The sequence below is a fragment of the Vigna unguiculata genome, chromosome 1, assembly GCF_004118075.2.
Source record: "Vigna unguiculata cultivar IT97K-499-35 chromosome 1, ASM411807v1, whole genome shotgun sequence".
Taxonomy (NCBI): Eukaryota; Viridiplantae; Streptophyta; class Magnoliopsida; order Fabales; family Fabaceae; genus Vigna; species Vigna unguiculata.
This window is the reverse complement of record NC_040279.1, coordinates 40,158,079-40,177,709: the sequence shown is the minus strand read 5'-3', so window position 1 is coordinate 40,177,709 and position 19,631 is coordinate 40,158,079. Positions and strand designations below refer to the sequence as shown.

Genomic DNA, 19,631 nt, shown 5'->3' with positions numbered 1-19,631 from the left:
TGTCTCGAAAGAAATTCCGTGGAAGAAAGAGGCCAGTATACAAAGGACACATTATCGTAACCACTGTGAGCACGGTGTCTCCGAGGAAAAAGGACGTGTCGGCGAACGCCCTACACCCTGCTGCATAATCATCTACTAATATCATAACCTTGATGTCTACTAATCCTAATACAACACTTCACCTTTCTTCTTCTTCTTCTCTTCTCTTCTATTCGCTTTCCGTTTTCCTTTTTATATAAAATTAAATCAGAACAAATCTTAATTATAAAACAAACTAACATTTTCATCCACGCGCCGACTTTGGGAGTACACTTCTCACCTAACTTAACCCTATAAATACCCTTAGCCACTCGTGTCAGCTCTCACTTCGTCATCGCCACCGATACTAACTACAGCAACCAACAGTGTCACATGATACTGTTAAGTTCTGATGCCCCACCGTCGCAGCCCTCCTCCGCTACCCGCCGCGTTTACTCACCACAATTCCTACACCGTGGAATCAGATCCCGATGGCAAGCCCAGATACACGACCATTCACTTGGCACTACACAGAACTCGATGACAGAGACCTCGAGATCCGAGGAAGGACTTTGTTCTTCGTCATAGTACTCTTCTCCATTATCCTTCTCGTCACGGTTCTCTTCATATACACGCGCTGGGTTTGCCGCTACCAGGGGCGCCTTCCAACCACAGCGTTTTCCGCCGCTGCCCACGCGCCGTCACTCCCTCAGTCACAGGGACTGGACCCCGCAATCCTCAAGAAACTGCCCATAATCCTTCACCACGCGCCCTCGGATCGCGACGAAAACTCGTGGGACGAGACGGAGTGTTGCATCTGCCTCGGCGAGTTCGGAGACGGCGAGAAAGTGAAGATTTTGCCGGCGTGCGACCATTATTTCCATTGTGAATGTGTTGATAGGTGGCTCACTCACCACTCAAGTTGCCCTCTCTGCAGAGCTTCTCTCGAGGTTGAACTTTCTTTCCCAAAGGTTTTGATTCAGGAACCACCCCTCAGAATTGATTTCCAGTTCTAGCTTTCTTTCTTAGAATCAATCGGGTAAGATTGTTATTCTTGAAAAATAAATCTTGTATTTAAATTAATCAGACCTCAAAATTGAGACCCTGATTAAGTTAAACCAGTATTTGTTTTCCTTGCTTAATCTTGTTTTCCAACCTGGAAGAAGAATCAGTTTGTTGTTTGTTTTGCGTCTTGTAAGTTGTTGTAAAAAGAACTCGAGCCAGATGTCTGCTAGTTATATGTGGATATATACAATTTTGAATTCTCTTGGCACCATTTCGTATTGCTTGAGTTGTTTTGGAGAATATTGTTAGACATTTGCACATGGCGTAGAGGGGGAGAATGTGGGGTTTGTCTGTGATATTGTTAAATTATGGTATGTTCCCACGTTGGATGATAGACGACCGGGTTCGGAAAGGTCATATAATTCTCCCCAGCGCCACTTGTTTGACAAAAGTCCTCAAAGACGTTGCTCTTCTGAGTCATCTATGTGGTCCTGCTTACAAGGTTCTATAATTGGATATGGCAAGATTTTTTTTAATTGGTATTGGGACCCCAAAAAGATCATCCACGATGCGTGCTCTTTTCTTAATCTAAGGAGCTTATTGGTCCTCACCTAAGTACAATCCAATCAACTTCTTTAATATTTTCCTTTCTATATTTTGCTGTAAAGTAAGAATACGAATTTCCATGTTACGATTAAAGTGTGTAAATTTTTTATTTAGAAAAAATGCCGTGCATGAATTTTTGCAGTAGTTGAACAATGCTGCGTCGAGTAACTAGTTAAGTTCGAGGAGATTTCCTTGTCCCTCCTTATCCAATGGTTTCGCGCACCTATTTCTGTTCGAAAGCAATCGAACATGGCATAGGGACAATAATGTTGTGCAAGAAAATTAATCTCCCAACTTGCGTGATGTTCTTAGATAAACCAGCAGCATTCATTGCGGAAGCTTGCCTGATATCAGAGATGGAGAATGCAATTCGTGCATTTAACTTTCATCTTTTTAGTAAAGCAGTGATTGTACATAAACATTTTTATCGTATCATATTATATGTAAAATCAGAAAAATGAAACAGCACATGTAAAGTGAATGATTGATTAGTGACATGAGTGTTATGGGGTGGTGGTGCATCATGTGATAGTTCCGTGAAGCAACTACTAACTAGATTGTTTAACTTGATCCACTTGGCGTACTGTTTTCAAAAGAATGGCATCAGAAAAATGAAAAGCCATATTTGACTTGTGCTTCTGTACTTTGGAGTAATGTGTACATCGACTGTAAACCGAAAGTAAGGCATTATCCAATTGAATCGGGAAAAAGGCAACAGCTTTAATTTTGTTCAAAAGAGTTTCCTTTCCCTTTTTTTTTGTAAAGATAACAACGCTTCGAGGAGAATTATTTAATCGTGTTATTTCTAAGAAGTATTATTTGTGAATTAAAGATAAATTTTCATTAAAATTGTTAAATATATTTTTCTAATTTTAGTATAAACTTCTTCAAACTTTCATTTTTATACAGCGATATCGAGTTCGAGTTCCCAAGAGTGATACGTAGTAAGTATTCGGATTCATTAGCCAGAAACCCGAAAAACGATTTTTGTTTTTGTCAAAGTTTATTTAAAATTATGTATCTTTGTTTTGGAGGAAAAAGGATTTACATGACAATTATTTCTCCCTCTGTTTAACCTCCTATTGTGATGCCTTTTTTAGCGTATCACAATTTAACATAGAGAAACTTTTAACTTAGTATTTATAATTTGTATGGACTTTTTTTCATGTGACCTGTGTAAGTCGACTTTACAACTTGCATGTTCAGGTTAAACTGGCTTGTTTTATGAAATATATTTTCATATGCATGTTTGTACCTTCCACGTCTCTTGTTATTCACTCTAAAAGTTTTAGAAAGAAATTAATTAATTATTTAATAAATAAACATTTAAGACGTGATAAAATATACAATATGATTGGCTTTTAAATATAGCATGAAACAGTAAAAATCCCGGCATGGACCTCGGGTTTATATCATAAAAGATAACATAAAGTAGAAGACATGTCACGTGGGTTCAATGCAGTTAGTAAACTGGACACAACAAAATTTGCAGCGCTCGTATCGACAATTTTTGTAACACTATTTTTATTTGAAAATAAAAGAAACTGCAACACGTGATGTTACATATATATATATATATATATATATATATATATATATATATATATATATATATATATATATATATATATAGTATGATTGAAATTGAAGTAGTACAGTTAGTTATATTTATATTACCCTGAAGTTGTGAGGGGTGTTATCACTTTATCACTTATTGGAATTTAAAATCTTTCAATGCATGTTCAAATAGGGACTATGCAAGAGTCAGAATATGAAAGAATTGTTATATTATTTTACGGTTATAAAAATTGTTATGAATTATAATTAATTAAAAATCATTAAAAGGTAATGATTATGATTATTTTACGGTTATAAAAAATTGTAATGAATTATAATGAATACAAGAACCATTAAAAGGTGTGACCACTTCTTCCAATTTAAGATCTTCTAATGCATATACAAATTCTGATTACGCAATAATGAGAATATGTGAGAATGACTATAATTATTCTACCGTTGTAAGAAATTGTTATGCATTATAATTAATACAATAATCATTAAAAGGTGTTGCCACTTTTTTTTTTTCAATTTAAGATCTTCTAATGCATACACAAATATAAAAATGTGAGAATGATTATGATCATTCTAGAGTTATACAAAAATTATTATGAATTATAGTTAATACAAAAGTCAATAAAACTAAAAAATAAATAAATGATGTACTAAAAAAATAAAATAAAATGATAATTTATTTTATTTTTACATGTGATGAGAAATATAACTAAAATTTATCGTCAATTTAAATATACTAAATGAAATATTGTAATTTATTAAATTCAATATATATTAATATATTATTTTTTTATGCTTTTAAAATGTGTGGAATTTATATTAATTAAATACGTATATATTATTCCTTTATTCGTATTATATGTTATTCTCTTATTTACTTATCATTTAATTTATTCAGCATATTCAAATTAACAATAAATTTTATTTATATTTATCGACACATGTGAAAATGGTTCATATTCTTATCATATGCTTTTATTTTACTGCTTTTTATATCATGCAACTTAATTTCTTTAATGTTTCATGTATTAACTACTTTGTCGTTTTATGTATCATATATTTTATTTTCTTTAATTATTAATGTATTGATTACACTTTATAATAATTTTCTATAACCATAGAATAATCACAATTATAATTCATATCAATTAACACACAAAAAGTCGACATAGTGTGTGAGTGATAGATAAGTGATGCATGTAAAGAAGTTGTGGTAGCCTCTCAAAAATTTAATGTGAAATTAAAAAGAACTCAATTGGAGAAACCCTTGAACTACTTGAGTTTCAATTACACACTTAAATTCAAGTCCTATCAACATTACATTGACTTCATACATGTTAATAAATCCGAGTAAAATTGCACCATAATAATAAATTTGCCTCAACATTGTATCATGAGACACAAATTAAGTGTGCCCACATTTTTTCCCCATTTAAGCCATGTCCACTCTTTCTATCAGTATTAGTTTGATGGTGGCATAATCATAAATTAGAAAAAAAAATTAAAAAAATTAAATTAAATTTTAAGTTCGTCATAAGTTTTATTATTTTTAATTGAATTTTAATTATTTTTTATTGAGTACTCAAAATTTTATATATTTTAATTGAGTACATACTATATATTTTTATTTTGTTAATTGATTAATATGACTATTGTCTTACTCATCATCTTGCATATGTTAAAAATGTGAGATTAATGTAGTTAATATAAAATGATATTAAGATTAATTGAAACGATGATTTTTATTACATTTACCGAATATATGTTCAGTGATACGGACAATTCTATTAATAATGATGACAACAATAAGGTGATGACGTGAAAATAATCGAATAACATAAGGATCTTTTATATATAACATGTTTTGAATGAAAACAATAAAAACTATTTTTTTATTAGCAACAATATAATTTTTACATTAAACATAAGTAGTCAAATTTGTAACATGCGGACAAAGTGACAATCATATAATCTGATTAATAAAAAAATCAAACAATAAATATTGAATTGAAAAAAAAAATTGGAATACTCAATAAACCAAATAAGTTAATTAAAACTTAAATAACTGGAAAATAATACATATGAGAAGTAATTTATTTTGGAAGCATACGAAGTAAGGAAAAAATGGTATACAATAACACTGTAATGGTTTATGTTGTTTTTTTAACATAGCAAAAATAATGTAAAATAGAAAAAATTAAAAAAGTTTTAATAAACATAACTAATACAATATATATATCATATATATATATATAAGTAATCATATCAGTAATGGTAAATAATAAAAAAAAAATACGCATTTCTTTCAAGATAAATGTCCTATTTTTCATTTTTTTCTTCTCTACTGCCTCTATTATTTTCTTTAACTATATATAACAAATTTTAAATATATAACATTTCTCTCATGTTTATGAAATGGGATATAAATATTCAAATTTTTTAGTTAGATACATTTCTCTTTTTTCAATTTTATCCTCTTAATTATTATATTTTAAATTTATATAATTTTTTATAATAAATACAATTATTTTTCAATTTTATTATTTTATTAAACATATTTTGAATTCGAATAATAACTAAAATAATTATTTTATATTTTACCATTTTAATAACTATTTTTTTCAAATTTAAATAATTACTCATAATATTATTTACACAATATTAATTATGATATTTTTATTTTAATAATTATTTTTTATCTATAATCATATATATATATATATGATTATATATATATATATATATATATATATATTATTTTACAATTTTAGTTATTTTAATTACAACTTGTAAAATTTAAATAATTTATACATATTTAAATAACTTGCACATAGCGTTATCATGTGTTTATGCTAGTGTTAATAACGCGATTAACATGGTGAATTCATATAGAGGGTTCAGATATTCGATCATAAAGACTGAATTTTAACCTCTTTTTAAATTATTTGAATTTTAACATGTATTTTCTTTTTTTACACTTTTTATATCACTTTACAAATAAAGTACACTAATAATTGAAAAACAATTACCGTGTTTATTATATATACATTTACTGTTGTTGTTAGACTTTTGATACACTGTTTCAAAATTAGGCATTGTGTCTTCACTTTAAATTTTGTGTTTAGCTATATTAGTTAGTTTGCAGTTAGAATCGTCAATTTGTAAGGCTCTTTCTTCCTGCACATCCAAACATTATTTTAAATTTCAAAAATATCGTTTGAATATTTAAGTAAAGTCATATATATCACACCCAAAATTATATATAATCGGAAGTGGATTTCTAAAAATCAAAATATATTACTGAAAGACGATTTCTGAAAGTCAAAATATATTCTCGAAAATCGACTTTTAGAAATTAAAATATATTATCGTAAGTCGATTTTCGAAAGTCAAAATATATTACTGAAAATCGACTTTCGATATATATATATATATATATATATATATATATATATTTGTTTTTTTTTTAATTTAAAGTTTTTTTTTAAATTTAATTTTTTAGTTTATTTTTTGTAATACATTATATGAAAAATTATATATATAATTTTATTTTTTAAATATATATTAAAAATACTTAAGAAATAAATTAAATTAAAAATTCTTAAACTTCATATCAAAAAAATATTAATTTTTTTTAAACTATTTTTAATTTTATTTAAATTTATGTTTTCTAAATTTTAAATGTTTTTTTAGTTTATTATTTTTTATGTTTTCATATTTCTTAATACATATTTGAAAAATAAAATAAAATATTAATATCTATATATATATATATATTTATTTAATATACTGAAAAATAAATATAAAAATAAAAATAAATAATACTAAAATATTATTAAACTTTAGATAAAAAGCCAAAAAAGAAATTTTTATTTATTTAATTTTGACTTCCAGAATTCCGTTAATATATTTTGATTTTTGAAAGTTGACTTTCAATAATATATTTTGACTTTCAAAAATTGACTTCCGGTAATATATTTTGACTTTCGAAAGTCAATTTTCAGTAATATATTTTGACTTTCAGAATTTGACTTTCGGTTATATATTTTGACTTCTGAAAATCAAGTTCTAGTTACATATTTTGACTTCTGAAAGTATTTTTTACTGAAAGTCAACATGCATAAGTAATTTTGGGAGTGTAATGTGCGTGACTTTATTTAAATGGTTAAATGGTATTTTTGTGATTTAAACTTTTTTTTGAGGTGTAGAAGAAATTTTTAGAGGTGGAGAAAGAAAAATCCCATTCGTAATGTTACTCTAAATTAAAATGCATTAAAAACTAACATTTACCTGAATCGGGCCAGTAATAAAAGGCTTGAACTGGGCTATCCAGTATAGGTTTGAACGGGTCCGGGTCCATGATTAAGCCCGATGCTTGTTATTTGCTAGGGTTTCTGCTTCGCTATAAATTCCTCAAGCGTAAATCTCCATCAGTAATACGCAGCCTAGTCTCTGCTATCTACCAAGGTTTTACTTCTGAGTCTCCTTTCGGTTGTTGATCGTTGATCACCATGAGAGCCAAGGTAATGTCTTTTTAGTTCGATTTGTTGTTTTCGTACTGTATTTTCATTGCATGATTTGTGTGCTGATAAAGCGTGGTTTGTACAGTGGAAGAAGAAGCGTATGAGGAGATTGAAGAGGAAGCGCCGAAAGATGAGGCAGAGATCGAAGTAGTGTGCGTGTTTCCCCAGCAACTATTGCCCTTAGTTTTGTTTCATTTCTGTTATGTGTTTTCTTTCTCAATCTAATGTTATCATACATTTCATTGGTTTCTTTCGCTTCTGTCTTAGCTTAAACGATTTTCTTCTCGCAAATTAACTAGTTTTAATATTCGAAACCCTTGCATCTCTCTTCATTCTTTGTTTGATTCGCATTTTCGGAATTTGGTTCATATTTCGCAAATTAACTAGTTTTAATATTCGGAATTTAATTCTTGGTCCCTCTTTATTTAAGTACGTAACAGGTCAATTTGAACAAATAAACTTTTTAGTCATAAGATTGTATATCTTCAAATATAGGAACGCTTCGAAGGATTTAACTGGTTTGGTTAATATTGAAGGCTTCGACATTGGGTTGCTGATGATAATATAAAATGTTATCTGATTTTATTTAGGGATCTGTAACGCAATTTGCATACATTGGTTACGTTTCACGTTGTTTTGGTTGGTTTGCTTAATGCGAATGATGTGAAGGTCCATCTTGTTTAGATCAGTGAAAGAGAATGAATTTCGATAGAATAAAAATATCATCAATGGCTGGGTAGTAGAGGAAGGTGATGTATGTATGTGCTCCATAGGAAGAAGATTGTGAAGTCGTGTTAGGTGTTATCATGATCTTGTAGTCTCGGAGAAGGGTCTCTGTTTAATTTGTTGGTATCAGTTTCTGTGAATTTTCTGCTCTTGCTCTTAGTTTGATCACTAGGTGCCCACGGTATATTTTTATTTTTAGATGTGAGCCCCCGAAATGTAATTCTTCGGAGTTTATTAGGGTGATGTGTTTAGTTGTCATTTGTTTTGGTTGTATGATACACTTTGTTTCTTTCATCTTGCGGTGATGATGTACCTTGGCTATCGTTGCTTGTTAAAATGCGTGTTTTGAATTAAATCAAACTTAGGATAAGGATGTGGAGATTTTGCATTGGAGAGATCAAGTTCACCCCGCTCACTTTCAACTAACATCTTAGAGCGGTAACTTAAACTCTGAAACACCTTAGCAAATATGTATCTTTGGAGAAACAATCTGAACCTTAAAAAGCTTTATGAAATTATCATATCATTGTGCCGAGAATGGTGCAATTCAACTTCTTGAGAGGAATGTACGTGTGACTGTAATCTTGTTTCTTTTTTTTTTCTTCAATATCTCATCAATGAAAATATAACAATTAAATATATTGTAATAAATTCATTATGTTATAGTTTTCTAGTTGTGATATTTGAACATTGTGTTCATATGAAATTTATATTTTAATTTCTTCCATCAAAATTTACATGGAACGTGAATGTTGAAATTGTGAATTTTATTCTGTATGGCGATTTATATCAATTTCATTGCAGTCTCGTATTAACGAGTTTAGATATTGATCAATGCTTCAATGTTTTTATCTCTTTTTTACTTGAATATGTCGTAAACCGAACGCTAAAGGGAGAGGCCAAATTTCGTTTCAAGAGCTCAAGTAAATACTACCCTAGAGTGAAATGAAGTCGTGCGAGACAAAATTTAATGCCATTGAACTACCTCTATATTGTAACAATTATTTAACATTGATAATTTGGAATATGGTAATAACTTAAATATGGTAATCTACAGAGGATTTCTTTCGCACATAATTCATATTTCTATTTTACTCTTTATATGGTTAATTATATTGTTAATTGTCTTTTAGAAAAACTTTTTTGAAATTCTTTGAATAAATAAAGATAGATTTAACTTATGTTTATAATCTATATTATAATACAGATATTTAAAACACTTTGTTTCGGTAGTAAAGAAAGAAAATATGGTATTAAAAATAGCTTTTACAAGAAGTCGGTTTACAAGAAGAAAAGAAAGAAAATAAATGATAAATATTCAAAGAAAGGAAACAATTAGGGCACTACGCCCCTACCTCTCCATATGGTAATCATAAATTTTAGTACATGTTACATCCCTCCACCTCAAACGCAATCAAGATCAAGTGATACCAAGGGACAATTACTTTTCCATTATGTAAATCTAAATACTTTTTTATTTGAAGTTATCAAAATACCTAAAAAATGTCATTTAAAAAGACATTTTAATTCTTATAAAAAAAATTGAATTACTCATTTGATTGTCTTTACCCATATAGTTAACAAAATTTTATTCCTTTATGTGGTTATAAGAATATAAGGTGTAATGTGGCACGATGAAATAATAAGTTGTCTTGTATATGTGATTTTTTTTATATTTACATTTCGTAATTTTAATTTTATCTTTATAATTTTGTTAATTGACTTCTTAGTAACCACTATATTGATTTTTTTTTTTTAAATTGTCATGAATTTCCTTTTTTTTTCTTTTTTTTATCACATTTATAATTTTTGCCTTAATATTCGTCTGTTTCTTATTATGCTTTCAATTTTCTTTCTTAAAATGTAAAAAGTGCAGACACAGCTACATGTGTTTCTACTAATATGTTATAGTTTTGATGTGCGAATCAAGCTAACTGGTTGATGCATGCAGAATGATCGTGGCAAATGGATTCAGCAAAGAAATGTAGTGTAATGAATTTTGGAGTAAGTTAAACCCAACTTGAAACCCAATTCACTATAGACATTATTATTCTTTTTTTCATTTGTGCATTAAAACGTAAAAAAAGAAAAATCATTCAGCTTCGTTCTATTTGGATTTTGGATTTTCAAACATAAGGTTCGGTTCTTATCCTCTCTTGTGATTGCACAGTAGAGAAAAAAAAACAAGTTTTTTTTTAATTTTTTTATTTATTTGGGCAGCAGTTAAGTAATTAAGAAAAACATGTTTTTTTTTTTAGTTAAGATAATCTAAAAAGGCATCAAAACGAATAAAAAAAACTTTTTATGCATCTGAAGATAAAACGTTCCTTTTAATTTTTGACAAATATTCTAAGAACATTTTTTTTTGCATTTCTCATAAAATAATATCTACGTTACATCGTGGATGCCATTATTAAATTTGTCCAACGTCCGTGCATTCCTCATTTGGTGGTAAAAGCATTTTCCGCCTCTTTTTCTCCCACTCACTTGTGTTTGTCTTCTCTCTTTAAAATTTTCTCACTTTGCGGCTGTTTAACGTGCCCTGCGTTTACCGTTAAGTTTCCCATTTTTACTGCATTAAACATCATTGCTACTTTCAAACTCATCTGCTTTTTTCTTACACTCTTAAGTTACACTCATGTAAAATGTCAAATCATTTGACAAAAAAGAGGGAAAATTTGTGCGAAGAGATTCCTTTTCATTCAATAAAAAATCACGTGAGAAAATAAAAAAACATAGTTTTTACATTTTCCAGTAATTATTAGGATAGTGGAAGAATCACTAATTGATTAGCAGCTGCTATGTTAGAAAATATTCCATGAACTCTGGTCGACAACATTCCATGAACCATGAACCATTCACATTACATAATGGCATGATCTGAAAATTACTATTTGAACAATGTACTCAACACAATGTTCTTAGATCAGCTTATAAGAAATACAGTGCAAATGCAACATAGCAAAAGCATAGCTTTTCAACTTTCGGTTTTCTTGTTAACTAGATTTGTCAAACACATGCAAAAACAAAAATTATGAATTTGAGAGAGAAATGAGAAAAAAACGGCAAATTAACTATTTTAAAGAAATATTATATATTTTTCACACAGCATGAAAGTTTTTCAGTATTGGCCTCATTAATTAACAAAGGAAATATCTGGTGTTGTGATTGAGAAGATGAAAACTACTTGAGTGGACGTGCCAATATTTTCTGAATGCATTGATCACATCTAATTCTTAAAGTCATACGTGAAGTGATTTAACACTAACATTTGTCTGCTAAGAATTAACGAGCAACTCAATGATCGCTTGCTTTTTTCCTCTTTCTTTTTCTCTTGCTACGTTATTCACCCTTTTACTCACCCACTCATTCTATTACTTGCATGATAGGTAAAATCAATTTGCCTCTTTTCTATTTCTGATGCAGGAGGAGGCCACACTCCGATTTCTCACTCTTTAACTATGGTTTAATCGGTGGCACAGAACTAATATTTCATGATTTCATCTTCCTAATGGAAAAAGCTATATATGTTATCGGTATATAAATATTGAAAAATAAAGCAAATAATTGCCCCACTGAAATAACCCTTAGGGGCAAAAGAAAATGATTTTGCAATAAATAATTAAATTACTGTAGGCAACGAGAAGGCAAGAAGAATCTCTGCCTCTTACTTCTGGTGGGGCAATTAGATGTCATGGATGATGAAGCTATTTTGGTGACAGCAGATTTGAGGGACTGTTTGAGAGTGGTGAGGCAAACACCCTCTTCACTATCCTTAGAACAAAGCACCAATTTGCTTTTGATCCGACCACCTACACTGGCTATGTCAGCTTTAACTGCAGTGAGTCTCAACCCCTTCAGGACTTGGATGAGTTCAGGGAACAGTTCTGGTCGATCATCGCAGCAAACAGAAGCTTTGATCACAATATTCTCCTTCAATTTGTTCACTTTAGTGCAGCTTTCATCTTCAACATGATCACAGTCAATTGATACTTCATCAATTTCAGTTGGAACTGTGAAAGCTCTGCTAACATCCATGGCTTTTCTCTTTAGATCTTTCACATGCTCTATCACACTCCCTAGCAAAGCTGCCTTGTCCATCTGCAAGTACCCAGATGTTAAAATTAGCATCTTTGGTCACACATGTTTCCCTCTATATAAGTGATGCCATGAACAAAATCCATGTTGTTCTCTGATTGTTCGTATTTCATAGTACTACTAAGTATGCCACTCATGAAAACTGAAAAAGGTTTACCTTATCGGACTTGGGAATAAGTTTTCTGAGAGTTGCAAGCTGTGCATTGATTCTGTCTCTGCGCCTTTTCTCAGCTTGACTGTGACTCTTGGAAGCACTCATTGCTCTGTCTTCTGCAGCGCCTTCAATGGGAAGTGGCCATGAGTGGAACTCACCAAATTGAAGAGAGGCAGAGTCAGTGACATGAGGAAGTATTTGTGTAGGAACTGCGAAGGAAGAAGAATGATCACTGCATTGAGCCCAGGTGGTGCCCATGTGCCAGCCAGAATCATAGTAGTTCTCCATAGTCACAATGGAAACCATTCTAAAGTTTCTTCCATGATTTCTGAGCCTTTTATCTCCCATCCATAGTTACTGTTTGCTGCACTAATAATGGTCGATCATCTTCTTATCTTGATGGTGACTGCTGTGATAAGCAATACCCTTTCATTGGTCAAAATGATAATCGATTTTGGCTGTACCTGTCAGTCACTTCAACAAGAAAATTTTTCCCTCCGCTAAATCTAACGAACTTGGACTTTAGAAGGAGGGGAAAACGAAGAGTAAAAGAATAAGACAGAGGTGACCTGACCTACTAAGCTAATATTATTCGTATTTGAATGAGAAATGAAATGGTATGCATGAGTAGTATCTGCCAAATACACTTGGGAAACACTGTTACGTAGTCAGTAGTTGATGTAGTGGATGATGATCAGAGACTCATTGTCTCTTATTTTTATTAGACCACAAAGTCTTTTATCTGATCCACTGATAATTATAGCTGTTGGATCTCTCTTGATGTTTAGCTTAGATCCCACCGAATAAGAACTCGTGTTGGTGTTGCTTTACTTATCTTGAACTTTTGTGCCAAACATGACTAATTCAGATAGCAGTGCACATATACTTAAACAATAGAAGAAGAATCATTTGTATTTTCATAACATTTACCTAGATGTTACCTGAAATAAAGTCAGTCATTGTACCAAAGAAGAAGTCACACATCAACCTTCATCAGTTGTTTAAATATATACTTTTTAGTGGTTGATCGTTTGATAAAGTAAAAAAGTAGGCACTGGAGCTTACACGAAAGTGGTGTCTAGGCTTGTGGTGGTGGATCCCATTCATCAAAGATACTGCAAGATCTTCCACACTGAATTATAAATTTGGTGAAATTAAGCTTTCACGCTTTCATTCACCCGTGTCCCTGTACAATTATTCCAACCAAAGTTTTAGTCCCTGTCATGATAGCCAAGATGAAAAGGGTTACCGAAAGAAAATAAGCACACACATAATAGGATCATAGATAAAAAAAAAAGCCCAAGATTTGCTGAATCATGAATTGAACAAACGCATGATGTAACCTGATTAGTACACGATTTGCCCTTTAAGTTGAAGACAGTTGGTGGGTCCATTTTACCAATTTTATGCTATGCAAGTAACTTGACTAGTCCAGCTGTGTATCCATCCTAAGACAAGATTTGGTTAGCTTCATGTATCTTGATTTGAAGTTCAAAGTTGAAAGCATGGGACTCGGTAAAAGAAGGCTAGTTTTATACACTTTGATAAGAAAGGGTTGCTTAGTATGTCTGCTAGCAAACAAAGAAGGCTCAATTACTTGCATGTAGGGTCCAATACACACTCACAATTGCAACTCATAATAAAGAGTGACACGACTTCTGATCAACCACTCACTTTGTTATACAACACAACTTGTGTGTGTGGTTTCTTATGGTTCCGTATTTTCTTCTTTCACTTCTTTTTTCATAATTTTTTTCCTTCTCTATCTGTCTCATCAAAGCCTTTCTGGGTCCCATCATCTCAGAACATATCTGCAGTATATCTTACAATAATCACATTGACACAAACACATACACCCCGTCGGCAAGTTAAGTGTCACGATAAAAATATGGAAAACCAAAAGGATCACAGTGAACACAGACAACACGTCTCTTGAAATTGTAATATGTCAAGAAATGAAGCACATGTGTTTAACCAGTTTATGTTGGAACCCGATCCTTGTCTCTTTTCTCTGGTTTGAGAAGACTCAGATTCAAATTAACGAGAAAAATATATTGTAGGATCCAATCCAATCTTCCCTGCTTCTTGTTGGTGTTGGTACTGATGCTTATCCACTGAGGATGGTGAAAAAATCTTCAAATGAGTGAAGCCTGTAATTAGTACACTGCAAGAATGAAGGAAGAACATTGAATTTGAATCCAATGCAGAACGAAAAAAGATGGCAGAAGCAATCTTTTTTGCAACCTTTATGGTTCTGTGCTTCGCAAGGTACACTTGCTGTATTATTGAGTGAGCTTTGCAGCAGATAAAAGTGTAAATAGTTGTATGATTGAATTGAAATGAACGAAAATAGTTAATCATCAACAACATTTTGATCGTGGTGCAGTGTCTGTGCCGTACCCACCATTTTCACATAATAAACAACCCATTTCGACAAACAGTAGTTGTTCTTCCCTGCACTGCAATGCAAATTTCACCAATTCAATTCAACTTTCTAAGTGTGGCTACACCGACATCTTTATTTTATGCTACAGTGATTATGAAACCTAATTGTGTCTTCAAAATACACACTACGTTTACAGAAGAACTCATAATGCATTCTACTAAGGTTTTGAAGTATTATCAATATCATGCAATGAGATACAATTCACGTACAACTTTGAGTCTCAAATATATAATTAGAAACTCAATTTTAAGTTTGTGCATGAAATAATAAATAGCTTAAATAAATGAGCATCTTGATAGATTAATTAGTAAACTAGAGAATTATGTCACTAAGGAAAACTTAATGACTATGAAAAAAGTATAAATATATTTAGTTTTTAGAAATGTTTGAAAAGTATTTTCTTTATAATTATAAAAAAATAAATTTTGTTTTGAAAGGTCGTTATAGTCATAGTTTTTTGAACAAAAAAAAATCCAAATTCATCATGATGTTGGTAATTATTGTTGATTTGTTTTGGTGCAGTTTTTTTTTTTGGGATCAGTCTATAGTATTTTTTTATTTTATGAAAAAGAAAACAATTCTCAAGATTATCCTTTAAATGAAGAGGATGACTGCGAGAAATTAGAAGATATGGTCAATATAAAATGAAATAATAAAAATACAAACACTTTAAACATGTAAGAATATTGTTGTTAAATAATTATTTGCGGATTTTTAAATAAGTAAAATGTAGGAGTAATTAAAATGTAAGTTGCCTAAATTGTGAATAATGAGTTTTAGTGGTACTAGGGTGTGTGTATGAATTTATTGATGAATTTTAATGTAGAAGCCGTACGAGAGTGATGAGATTTTGAATAAACAGTGAATTATAGTGTCTAGATGAGGAAATAATGAATATGATGAGTACCAAATAATAATGAGCATTAAAGTAAGTGAGCAAATTCTGTTACTTCAACTTTTTTTAATTCGTCTTTAATATACAAATAAAAAACATATAACACATTTTATTGATTTTTTTATGCATAACTAATTTTTATTGATCTTAATAAAAATATAAATCACTACTGTCTTAAATTTTAAACATGAGAAACATTAGAAACAATGAAAAAAATCGACAAACAAAAAGTGACAATTAATTGAATTATTATATTATTATTTATTTTATATTCAAGACTAAAAGTATACATTTTAGGGTAAATTTACACAGTTAATCAATTAAAATCTATTTTATATAACTGTTACTAAAGGAAAAAAGTATTTAACATTCATAATTTTATTTTATTTTATAAATTGACTCTTCAATTTTATTTATTCCAGTTCATCTTTGAAGCTCTATCTTATTTGAAACTAGAGATAAATTAACTTTAATTTCATCTCATTTAATTTTTTCAAAATTTATCTATTTTATAAACAGGGTTCTTATATTAAATTGGGTTGAATTCTCAATCGATAATTTACTTTAAATCCAATCAATCGTTAGTTTTACTTTTATAAATCACTTTTCCATCAACAAAACATAATGAAATTTAGAACTAAGTTACGCAATATACAAAGCTTGTTTATTTATTTTGGTCGTCATTTTTTAATTTTTTTTAAATTCACGTTTTTACTATATGTTAATACGTGAAGAAAATAATTGTAACTGAAGAATTAAAAGATTAATGAATAATCTATTTTTAAACTAAATAATTTAACTTGATGTAAGAGACTCTATGAAAAGAAGGGTAATTTTTTAGAATCAATTACGATGTATTGAAAAAGTTTGAGGTGTTTTATTTAAACCATGTAAAATTTATGGTTGTTTTCCTATGGAATTTGTACCGTATGCCCCATCGGGCCATCGACCATGTACAGTCCTCCGATTCATCGAACAAGGTTGGGAGGGCTCGTATATAAAACATGTCCATCGGTCGAATGGCCCCACAGATGAACTATATAGGACCACCGGTCGACCGGTCGTGTGTATGAACTACATGGTCCTCCGTAAGGGACCATCGGTCGATCGGCCCTACGTATGAATGACGAATCGCTGTAAAGGACCATCGGTTCCTCGGTCCCACACGAACAACGCTTTAATTTGTAAAGGACAATCGTTTGATCGGTCCCCAGGTCGATCGCGCATCAACCCATAGAGATCCATCGGTTGATCAGTCTCCTAGGTGGTTCGCGTAGCGCCTTATATGTGACCATCGGTCGATCGGCTGTATGGATTAATTATTTACTTAAAGTTGTTAAAATCAAAAGATAACCAGTCTAGTCAAGCGACCATCGGTCGAACGGCCAAATGAGACCAGTCAACTGGACTAATTAACGTTAAACAAGTCAGTGAGGATCATTGGGCCGTGATTAAGGAACCCTAATCACAGGCCCACACCGGAAACTATAAATAGGGCTCAAAGGTAGGTTGGTGAGGATCTTAATTTTGCATTTATTACTGCAGTTACACTCATATACCGATCGGCCCATCAATTGACTTAAGCATCGGAGTTTTTTAGACAGGTACCCCGATCGTCTGTTCGACCGATCGAGCAAGGAGATAGATTTCTTGGAGAAGAAGTTACATCAGTTGTGAGGAAGGGAGATTTCGAGAGGGAAATAGTAAAATTGAAGAGGTTTGTGGTAGACTCTTGGTCCCTACACCTGAAACAGAATTGAAAGAGAGATAAAATTTAAAGATCAGTTAAAAAATAAGTACAGATTAAGGTCTGTTTATGAAAATTAAGAGAGTTAAATACTATTTTAAAATTAAAGATTTTATCACACATATAATAATTTATATTTAAATGGTAATATAAATAATTTAATTCACTGCTACTGAAAGTATATTTCCTATTTTGTCTCCTTTAAAATTTGAATAAGAATTATCCTTCATATAAAAATGTTAATACTCTATATTTTTTCCTTAGTGTCATCCTTGTATACTGTGTTTTACTTGTGTTCTGGTCAAGAAAAGTGCCAGATAATTCTTAACCAAAAACAAAAAAGAAAGAAATATTTTTAACCATAGCTTAAAACTTGCTTAGGTCAAAAAATCTCCCCCCCTCTGACCATGGGAGCAACCTTCTTATTTATATCATAATCAGTTACAAAATATTGATCCCCAAGATTCACCAAATAATAACTAAAAGAAAACCCCTTATCTAATTCTAAAATATTTCTTAAAAATAACAACATCTCTCAGAAACAAAATTATCTTCTACTCCTAAAATATTTAAGGATATAACAACCTCATTAACTCCTAAAAACGACACCAAACACAGAACTTAATTCGGTTAATATTCTCCCTCGGTCGGTGCCTCCCCGACCCGATACCAAAATCTACTTGTCCTCTCAGTCTGCAACCGAATCACTCCTCTGGTCCAGTACAACTTGCATCATTTTTGTCCCCCAAACTCTCTAATTATGGAAAAACTATACTCATTTTGAACTGTGTACATAAACTTAAAAGATGCCTCTGAAGATTACTATGTATAAAATTAAATTAAGCAAAAAAGTTAAAAGAAGAACTTTTCCATTTACAATAATTTTATTCGACTTAAACAGTACTTTTTCTATTGGATTTTGGACTGTCTTTTTTCTGTAGGAAAAAAATTTTAAATGTGAAAGTTTATTTTATCCCAATTATATAAGAAAAACAAAGTCAAATTAGTTTAGTTTAAATGCAACGTATTTCAGTCCTATGCTACAAATTTTAATATTTTTTCTTTCTTCAAGATGCAAACCTTACACTTTACATTATCCCATTTTTTTTTTTAAATTTGCTTAAACTTTCAAAACCTTTCACAAATTTATCTCAAACTTATTCCAGCTACTAAGTATTTTGAATGTAAATGAAAAAAAAATAATGCATCATTTTACGCAACAGTGAAAGCAATGGAAGAATTAAATTATAGAACTTGACAGATTGAATGATTAATTTTGACAAAAAAAAATGATCATAAAAAAAACTAAAATCATTCATTAATCACAATGGAGAAACTATATGTATAATTAAGTGGAAACAGTAACCTTTTATATAAGTGACACATACAAATAATCATAATAATGTGCTTGTTATGGCTATATGACAATGACACCTTATAGAGGAGGTTTTACTAGGAGATACAACACTAATGAGACCTAAACCCAACCAAACAAGGTATTGATACTATTCTCAACAAAAAATCTTGAGACAATTTTATGGATTTTTATCCTTATATAGTGCTCTACTTTATCATTTTTAGCCAATATAAAACTTAGATTCACAATTGGATTCCTAACACTCACCACCAATGAACCGCCAGGGACTCCACAATAATTCTTTTATCTTTCTATCCAACAATACTATACTATGAGAATTGAAAAGAAAAACAAAATGAATAAAAATCACCAAGAAAAAGATAAAATGAGAGGTATAATGTTGAGCATCATATATTGTTTTCTAATGATGATAAAAACAATTAACTAAGAAGATATGAGGAGCTAAGAAATGAAAAACATGAGA

General features: G+C 30.6%; 2 protein-coding genes and 1 long non-coding RNA gene across 3 annotated transcripts; 2 read left to right on the top strand and 1 right to left on the bottom strand.

Moving 5' to 3' along the window:
- On the top strand, window positions 1–1,294 carry LOC114175556 (RING-H2 finger protein ATL66-like). The gene has a single exon (XM_028060312.1). It carries the CDS (start codon window positions 510–512, stop codon window positions 1,032–1,034), a length of 525 nt encoding a protein of 174 aa, XP_027916113.1. The 5' UTR covers window positions 1–509; the 3' UTR covers window positions 1,035–1,294.
- Window positions 1,295–7,550: 6,256 nt separating this feature from the next.
- LOC114176939 lies at window positions 7,551–8,040 on the top strand. The gene is made up of 2 exons (XR_003603088.1): window positions 7,551–7,724; window positions 7,810–8,040. It is a non-coding gene; the product is annotated as an uncharacterized LOC114176939 (long non-coding RNA).
- Window positions 8,041–11,827: 3,787 nt separating this feature from the next.
- On the bottom strand, window positions 11,828–13,651 carry LOC114173704 (transcription factor bHLH51-like). The gene is made up of 2 exons (XM_028058255.1): window positions 12,706–13,651; window positions 11,828–12,551 (listed from the first exon to the last, which is right to left on the bottom strand). The coding sequence occupies exons 1-2, from the start codon at window positions 13,048–13,050 to the stop codon at window positions 12,078–12,080; spliced, it is 819 nt and encodes a 272-aa protein (XP_027914056.1). The 5' UTR covers window positions 13,051–13,651; the 3' UTR covers window positions 11,828–12,077.
- Window positions 13,652–19,631: the final 5,980 nt, after the last annotated feature.